This window comes from Procambarus clarkii, chromosome 43, assembly GCF_040958095.1.
Source record: "Procambarus clarkii isolate CNS0578487 chromosome 43, FALCON_Pclarkii_2.0, whole genome shotgun sequence".
Lineage (NCBI taxonomy): Eukaryota > Metazoa > Arthropoda > Malacostraca > Decapoda > Cambaridae > Procambarus > Procambarus clarkii.
This window is the reverse complement of record NC_091192.1, coordinates 11,936,431-11,945,072: the sequence shown is the minus strand read 5'-3', so window position 1 is coordinate 11,945,072 and position 8,642 is coordinate 11,936,431. Positions and strand designations below refer to the sequence as shown.

The 8,642-nt window shown below is 48.6% G+C and overlaps 1 protein-coding gene across 1 annotated transcript in view; it reads right to left on the bottom strand.

Moving 5' to 3' along the window:
* Window positions 1–1,883: 1,883 nt before the first annotated feature.
* LOC138373629 (pygopus homolog 2-like) overlaps window positions 1,884–8,642 on the bottom strand; it is a 40,655-nt gene continuing 33,896 nt past the window's right edge. The window contains exon 2 of the mRNA XM_069339965.1: window positions 1,884–2,202. Within this exon, the coding sequence (XP_069196066.1) occupies window positions 1,884–2,202 (319 nt within the window). The remainder of the gene's footprint in view (window positions 2,203–8,642) is intronic.

Here is an 8,642-nt window from a genome sequence, read left to right as displayed (position 1 = left end):
TTACCATCACGTAGTTAGTTCTTGACACACACTGTACTACCCTTCATATAGTCTAGGGCAGCTAGTTCTTGGCACACACTATACTACCTTTCATATAGTCTAGGCCAGCTAGTTCTTGACACACACTGTACTCCCCTTCATATAGTCTAGGGCAGCTAGTTCTTGACACACACTGTACTGCCCTTCATATAGTCTAGGGCAGCTAGTTCTTGACACACACTGTACTACCCTTCATATAGTCTAGGGCAGCTACCTAAGTGCAGGTGTACCTAAATATATTAAAAATGGCTAGCATGCAACCAAGTCACTATTCATGTATAATAATAAACATAAACGGTAAATTGTTACCAGAATGTATGAATAAGATGGCTAAATTCCCTCCAGAATTACAGCAACTAGAACAGGTGACCTTCAGTGGGAGCCACTAACCTACACCCAACACTGCTAACCTACAACAACCCAACACTTTAGGTACAAGTGGTTTGGAAATCTCTCCACAGCCTGCATGCACGTGCACGCGGTGTGTACTCACCTGTTTGTTCTTGCGGGGGTTGAGCTCTGGCTCTTTGGTCCCCCCTCTTAACTGTCAATCAATTGGTGTACAGATTCCTAAGCCTATTGGGTTCTATCATATCTATATTTGAAACTGTGTATGGAATCAGCCTCCACCACATCACTGCCTAATACTAGTACATTTAAGTACTCTGACAGTGAAAAAGTTCGTTCTAATGTCTCTGTGGCTCATTTGGTCACTCAATTTCCACTTGTGTTCCCTAGTTCGTGTCCCCCTTGTGTTATGTAAACTGTCTTTATCTACTCTATCAATTCCTCTGAGAATCTCGTATGTGGTATCAATTCCCCCTAACTCTTCTGTCCTATGAACAAATCCGCAAGGGCCGTGACGAGGGTTCGAGCCTACGTCCGAGAGGATCCCAGAGGCTGCCTTACTCAACTGAGCTACGACATGGTAATTTGATGCAACACGCTATTGTGATTTCTGTGTGTCTTCTGTCCTATCTTCATTACATTTCGTTTGCTTGGGCTTCAAGCCCAAGCAAACAAGCTTCAAGCAGTCCTCCTCTGTCTTAATCCTTCTCATAATTTTGGCGTCGTCAGCAAACATTGAGAGGAATGCGTCTATACCCTCTGGGAGATCATTTACGGACATCAGAAACAGGATAGATCCGAGTACAGAGCCCTGTGGGACTCCACTGGTGACTTCACGCCAATCTGAGGTCTTACCCTCTCACTGTAACTCTCTGCTGTCTATTGCTTAGGTACTCTCTTAGCCACTGGAGCACCCTACAAGTTACTCTTGCCTGTTTCTCTAACTTATGCACCAGCCTCTTATGGGTTACTGTGTTAAAGGCTTTCCAACAGTCCAAGAAAATGCATTCTGCCCATCCTTCTCTTGCTTGCTTAATCTTTGTCACCTGATCGTAGAATTCTATTAAGCCAGTAAGGCAAGATTTACCCTCCCTGAACCCATGTTGATGGGTTGTCACGAAGTCTCGTCTCTCCAAATGTGTTACTAGGTTTTTTCTCCCGATCTTCTCCATCACCTTGCATGGTATACAAGTTAAGGACACTGGCCTGTAGTTCAGTGCCTCTTGCCTGTCACCCTTTTTGTATATTGGGACTACATTAGCCATCTTCCATATTTATGGTAAGTCTCTCGTCTCCGTTGACCTACTATGGAGAGTGGCAAGCAAAGTGCTCCTGCACACACTTTCAGTATCCATGGTGAGATTCCGTCTGGACCAACAGCCTTTTTCACGTCCATATCCAACAGATGCCTCTTGACCTCATCTCTGGTAATTTCGAATCTTTCCAAGGCCACCTGGCTTATTGCCACCTCTCCTAGCTCAGGGACTTCATTTCGTTCAATTCTGAACGCCTCCTGGAATCTCGTGTTGAGTTGTTTGCACAACTCTGTCATTCTCTGTGTACCTGTCCTCATCTGTTCTAAGTTTCATCACCTGTTGTTTCACTGTTGTTTTCCTCCTCGTGTGACGTTGGAGCAGTTTTGATTCGGTCTTGTCTTTATTTGACATGTCATTTTCATACTGTCTCTCTGCTTTTCTTCTCACACTAACATACTCATTCCTGGCTCTCTGGTATCTCTTTCTACTTTCTGGTGTTCTGTTATTTTGGAAGTTCTTCCACGCCCTTTGGTTCAGCTCCTTTGCTTCTATACATTCCCTGTTAAATCACAGATTCTTCATTTGCTAATCACTTTTTTTCCTTTTGGCTGGGATAAATCTGTTCACTGCCTCCTGACACTTTTGGGTGACATAGTCCATCGTACCGTTATGCCTGTGTGTTTTGTGTTTATGCCTGTGTGATATGAGGGAACAAATAAGCAGCCTTCAAAGCGAGCTGAGAGCAGCAAAGGAGGAGATTAAAAACCATATAGATAACCCTAATGAACTCAGTATTAGACAACACCCATCCCACAAATAGCTGGGAATATATCAATGAAAAGGACTGGCATATGATACATGTCACATTTGCAGAAATGCTAAGAAAGAGCCCCAGAAGCCACAGTAAAGGTGGTGGCCATGAAAACAGCCACTTCTCAGTAAGCAGCAAGGAGCACTAGTCAGCTGCTGGAAAGGAAAAGAGCAGCGGTACTGGGCATTAAAGAACAAGAAGGCTCCAAAGTCAGAGCGGAAAGCTAAGGATAGAACTGCAGTGACAGAGATCCTAAAGGGAGTACAGATGGATAGTGCGCCAAAGTGTAGAGACGACTTTTTTGGCTAGGCTGGTACAAGAAGGACAAAGATCGATCGATTGATAGTTGTCACGAACAAGACAACCAATGGGAAAATTCTAGCAAAAAAAACTAGCCAACAGTTAAATGTAAGGAGATGCCAAAAGGTATTCCATCAGAGGGACATGACGAGGAACGAGAGAATCATGACAGCAGATGTAAGGAAGAAGCTCAGGGTGAGAGCCGAGAACCAGGGAACCACAAACTTCAACCCAACAACCCAAGAAGGGAGTGGGGAAACCCCCACCAGCAGCCCCAGAAAGGAGTGCAACACCCCCACCTTCCTCCCCATTAGAATCCCCTCCTCATATCATACCTTATACCCTCCCTGTCCACCCTTCCCCTGGCCCGCCACAACCCTCACCCCAGAATCTCCTGAGGCCCTTTTAACTATGTCACAATTTGCCACACCCTTGAAACCACTTTCTACACCAGCAGAACACCTGGCAAGGGAGAAGTGGAAGCGAGAATGGACAGAAGAAATTGAGTTTTAGGACACTACTCATACCTAGATAAAATTACAAATCAAACAAGTGAACTTGAAGAAAGGTCACAAGAAGAAACCCAGGCATAATAGCACTCACAGAGACAGAATTAACAGAAGTCAGAGCAAATGCAGTATTTCTGCAGGCATACCGTGTAGTAAGGAATGAGAGGGAAGGAAAAGGTGGAGGAGGAGTGACTCTGTTGATAAAGAAAGACAAGAGTTTGATCACCACATATAAGATTCTCGGAGGAATTGATAGGGTAGATAGACAGGCTATTTAACACAGATGGTACACGCAGAAGGGGACACAGGTGGAAACTGAGTACCCAAATGAGCCACAGACATTAGAAAGACCTTTTCTCAGTGTCAGAGTGGTTGACAAAGGAATGCATTAGGCAGTGATGTGGTGGTGGCTGACTCCATACACAGTTTCAAATGTAGATATGATAGAGCCCAATAGGCTCAGGAACCAGTACACCTGTTGATTGACAGTTGAGAGGCGAAACCAAAGAGCCAGAGCTCAGACGACCAAAGCAATACCCCTGAAAATACTGGAGGGCCAGGTCCCAAATCTGCACAGTAAAATAACAACGTACTGGAGTGAACGATATGGAAGAAAATGCAGAATAGAACCAGTGAAGAGCAGGGGTGCCATAGGCACAATCAGAGAACAATGTATAAACATCAGGGGTCCGCGGTTGTTCAACGTCCTCCCAGCGAGTATAAGAAATATTGCCGGAACAACCGTGGATATCTTCAAGAGGAAACTAGATTGTTTCCTTCAAGGAATGCCGGACCAACCGGGCTGTGGTGGGTATGCGGGCCTGCGGGCCGCTCCAAGCAACAGCCTAGTGGACCAAACTCTCACAAGTCAAGCTTGGCCTCGGGCCGGGCTTGGGGAGTAGAAGAACTCCCAGAACCCCATCAACCATGTATCAACCCCAGGGGCCGCACCCCAGGACCCCACACCAGGGGCCGCACCCCAAGACCCCACCCCAGGGGCCCACACCAGGGGCCGCACCCCAGAGGCCGCACCCCAGGACCCCACACCAGGGGCCGCACCCCAGGACCCCACACCAGGGGCCGCACCCCAGGACCCCACACCAGGGGCCGCACCCCAGGACCCCACACCAGGGGGCCGCACCCCAGGACCCCACACCAGGGGCCGCACCCCAGGACCCCACACCAGGGGCCGAACCCCAGGACCCCACACCAGGGGCCGCACCCCAGGACCCCACACCAGGGGGCCGCACCCCAGGACCCCACACCAGGGGCCGCACCCCAGGACCCCACACCAGGGGCCGCACCCCAGGACCCCACACCAGGGGCCGCACCCCAGGAGCCCACACCAGGGGGCCGCACCCCAGAACCCCACACCAGGGGCCGCACCCCAGAACCCCACACCAGGGGCCGCACCCCAGAACCCCACACCAGGGGCCGCACCCCAGGACCCCACACCAGGGGGCCGCACCCCAGAACCCCACACCAGGGGCCGCACCCCAGAACCCCACACCAGGGGCCGCACCCCAGAACCCCACACCAGGGGGCCGCACCCCAGGGCCCCACACCAGGGGGCCGCTCCCCAGGGCAGTACAGTGTAACTCACAAATATGTACCCCACTAACAGGAGCAAGTCTGATAATTCTGGAGGGTGGGAGGGAGAGGGGGACTGATTCACCCCCCCCCCTTCATCATACTCTCACCCCCCCCCCTTCATCATACTCTCACCCCCCCCCTTCATCATACTCTCAGCCCCCCCTTCATCATACTCTCACCCTCCCCCTTCATCATACTCTCACCCTCCCCCTTCATCATACTCTCACCCCCCCCCCCTTCATCATACTCTCACCCCCCCCCTTCATCATACTCTCACCCCCCCCCCCCCACATCAATACGCCACACACCCTCATTCAGACAAAAAAACTGATAATAGTGGAGGGTGTCCTTAACAGTCATTGTTTGGGGCAGGTTTGTCAAGGTGAGGGCCCCGGGCAGCTTGGGTTAGGGGGGGTGTGTGGGTGTCGAGGATGGGCGGTATACCCTATACTTACACCCATATTACGCTACACCCACACCTGTCTGATATAACGTCACACCCACACCTGTCTGATATAACGCCACACCCTGACGGGGGTGTGGCGTTATCTCTCTCTCTCTCTCTCTCTCTCTCTCTCTCTCTCTCTCTCTCTCTCTCTCTCTCTCTCTCTCTCTCTCTCTCTCTCTCTCTCTCTCTCCCTCTCTCTCTCTCTCTCTCTCTCTCTCTCTCTCTGTATATATATATATATATATATATATATATATATATATATATATATATATATATATATATATATATATGTCGTACCTAATAGCCAGAACGCACTTCTCAGCCTACTATTCAAGGCCCGATTTGCCTAATAAGCCAAGTTTTCATGAATTAATGTTTTTTCGTCTACCTAACCTACCTAACCTAACCTAACCTAGCTTTTTTTGGCTACCTAACCTAACCTTACCTATATATATAGGTTAGGTTAGGTTAGGTAGGGTTGGTTAGGTTCGGTCATATATCTACGTTAATTTTAACTCCAATAAAAAAAAATTGACCTCATACATAGAGAAAAGGGTTGCTTTATCATTTCATAAGAAAAAAATTATAGTAAATATATTAATTCAGGAAAACTTGGCTTATTAGGCAAATCGGGCCTTGAATAGTAGGCTGAGAAGTGAGTTCTGGCTACTAGGTACGACATATATATATATATATATATATATGTCGTACCTAGTAGCCAGAATGCACTTCTCAGCTTACTATGCAAGGCCCGATTTGCCTAATAAGCCAAGTTTTCATGAATTAATATATTTTCTCTAATTTTTTTCTTATGAAATGATAAAGCTACCCATTTCAATATGTATGAGGTCAATTTTTTTTTTGTTGGAGTTAAAATTAACGTAGATATATGACCGAACCTAACCAACCCTACCTAACCTAACCTATCTTTATAGGTTAGGTTAGGTAGCCGAAAAAGTTAGGTTAGGTAGTCGAAAAAACATTAATTCATGAAAACTTGGCTTATTAGGCAAATCGGGCCTTGCATAGTAGGCCGAGTACGACGTTCTGGCTTCTAGGTACAACATATACATATATGTGTATGTGTGTGTGTATATATATATATATATATATATATATATATATATATATATATATATATATATATATATATATATATATATATATATATATATATATATATATATATACTGTACATACATATATGTGTGTGTGTGTGTGTTCGTTTGTTCAAAATCATCAATCTCCGAAAGTTCTTCACCGATTTGAAATGTTCACACAACGTTCCATTCGCCCCCGAGCGGGTTTTTATATACATACTATATAGTTGTCGCGTCTGTGACGGGAAAAAACATGTTTTTTTTTTAAACTGTGTTTTTCATGAGTTTTATATGTGAGGGAAATCTTCGAAACCTCTCTGCCGATTGCTTTGAAATTTTGACACAACGTTGCATTCGAATAGGCGCGTGATGTTATATACCTACTATATACATGCCTCACCTGTGACAGGTAAAAAACATTTTTTTTTTAAAGAAGCAACTCAAAAGTAGGAACAAACCTGGATTTGGTGGCGGCTCTAGGTGTAGAGCAGCACTTCTAGGTGTGGCGCAGCACTTCAAGGTATAGAGCAGCACTTCTAGGTGTGGCGCAACACTTCTAGGTGTAGAGCAGCACTTCTAGGTGTAGAGCAGCACTTCTAGGTGTAGAGCAGCACTTCTAGGTGTGGCGCAGCACTTCAAGGTATAGAGCAGCACTTCTAGGTGTGGCGCAACACTTCTAGGTGTAGAGCAGCACTTCTAGGTGTAGAGCAGCACTTCTAGGTGTAGAGCAGCACTTCTAGGTGTGGCGCAGCACTTCAAGGTATAGAGCAGCACTTCTAGGTGTAGAGCAGCACTTCTAGGTGTAGAGCAGCACTTCTAGTTGTAGAGCGGCACTTCTAGGTGTAGAGCAGCACTTCTAGGTGTAGAGCAGCACTTCTAGGTGTAGAGCAGCACTTCTAGGTGTAGAGCAACACTTCTAGGTGTAGAGCAGCACTTCTAGTTGTAGAGCAGCACTTCTAGGTGTAGAGCAGCACTTCTAGGTGTAGAGCAGCACTTCTAGGTGTAGAGCAGCACTTCTAGGTGTAGAGCAGCACTTCTAGGTGTAGAGCAGCACTTCCTGGCGTGACGGTACACTGCCAGTGTTGTCCTAGCGTGACGGTACACTGCCAGAGCATCACCGGGCCGCGACTGGTCCGGTGATGTCATCAACTCATCACTCCGTTACACACACGCGAGCCGCCCACACACTCAAGTTGACTAGGTGCTATTGCTGCAATATTGGCGTGACGTCACGTGGTAGTGTGGCGTCACGTGGTAGTGTGGCGTCACGTGGTAGTGTGGCGTCACGTGGTAGTGTGGCGTCACGTGGTAGTGTGGCGTCACGTGGTAGTGTGGCGTCACAGGGTAGTGTGGCGTCACAGGGTAGTGTGGCGTCACAGGGTAGTGGCGTCACAGGGTAGTGTGGCGTCACAGGGTAGTGGCGTCACAGGGTAGTGTGGCGTCACAGGGTAGTGTGGCGTCACAGGATAGTGTGGCGTCACAGGGTAGTGTGGCGTCACAGGATAGAGTGGCGTCACAGGGTAGTGTGGCGTCACAGGGTAGTGGCGTCACAGGGTAGTGTGGCGTCACAGGGTAGTGTGGCGTCACAGGGTAGTGTGGCGTCACAGGGTAGTGTGGCGTCACAGGATAGAGTGGCGTCACAGGGTAGTGGCGTCACAGGGTAGTGTGGCGTCACGTGGTAGTGTGGCGTCACGTGGTAGTGTGGCGTCACAGGGTAGTGTGGCGTCACGTGGTAGTGTGGCGTCAGGTGGTAGTGTGGCGTCACAGGGTAGTGTGGCGTCACGTGGTAGTGTGGCGTCAGGTGGTAGTGTGGCGTCACGTGGTAGTGTGGCGTCACGTGGTAGTGTGGCGTCACAGGGTAGTGTGGCGTCACAGGGTAGTGTGGCGTCACAGGGTAGTGTGGCGTCACGTGGTAGTGTGGCGTCACAGGGTAGTGTGGCGTCACGTGGTAGTGTGGCGTCATAGGGTAGTGTGGCGTCACAGGGTAGTGTGGCATCACAGGATAGAGTGGCGTCACAGGGTAGTGGGGCGTCACAGGGTAGTGTGGCGTCACAGGGTAGTGTGGCGTCACAGGGTAGTGTGGCGTCAGAGTAGTGTGGCGTCACAGGGTAGTGTGGCGTCACAGGGTAGTGTGGCGTCACAGGATAGTGTGGCGTCACATGGTAGTGTGGCGTCACAGGGTAGTGTGGCGTCACAGGATAGTGTGGCGTCACAGGGTAGTGTGGCGTCACAGGG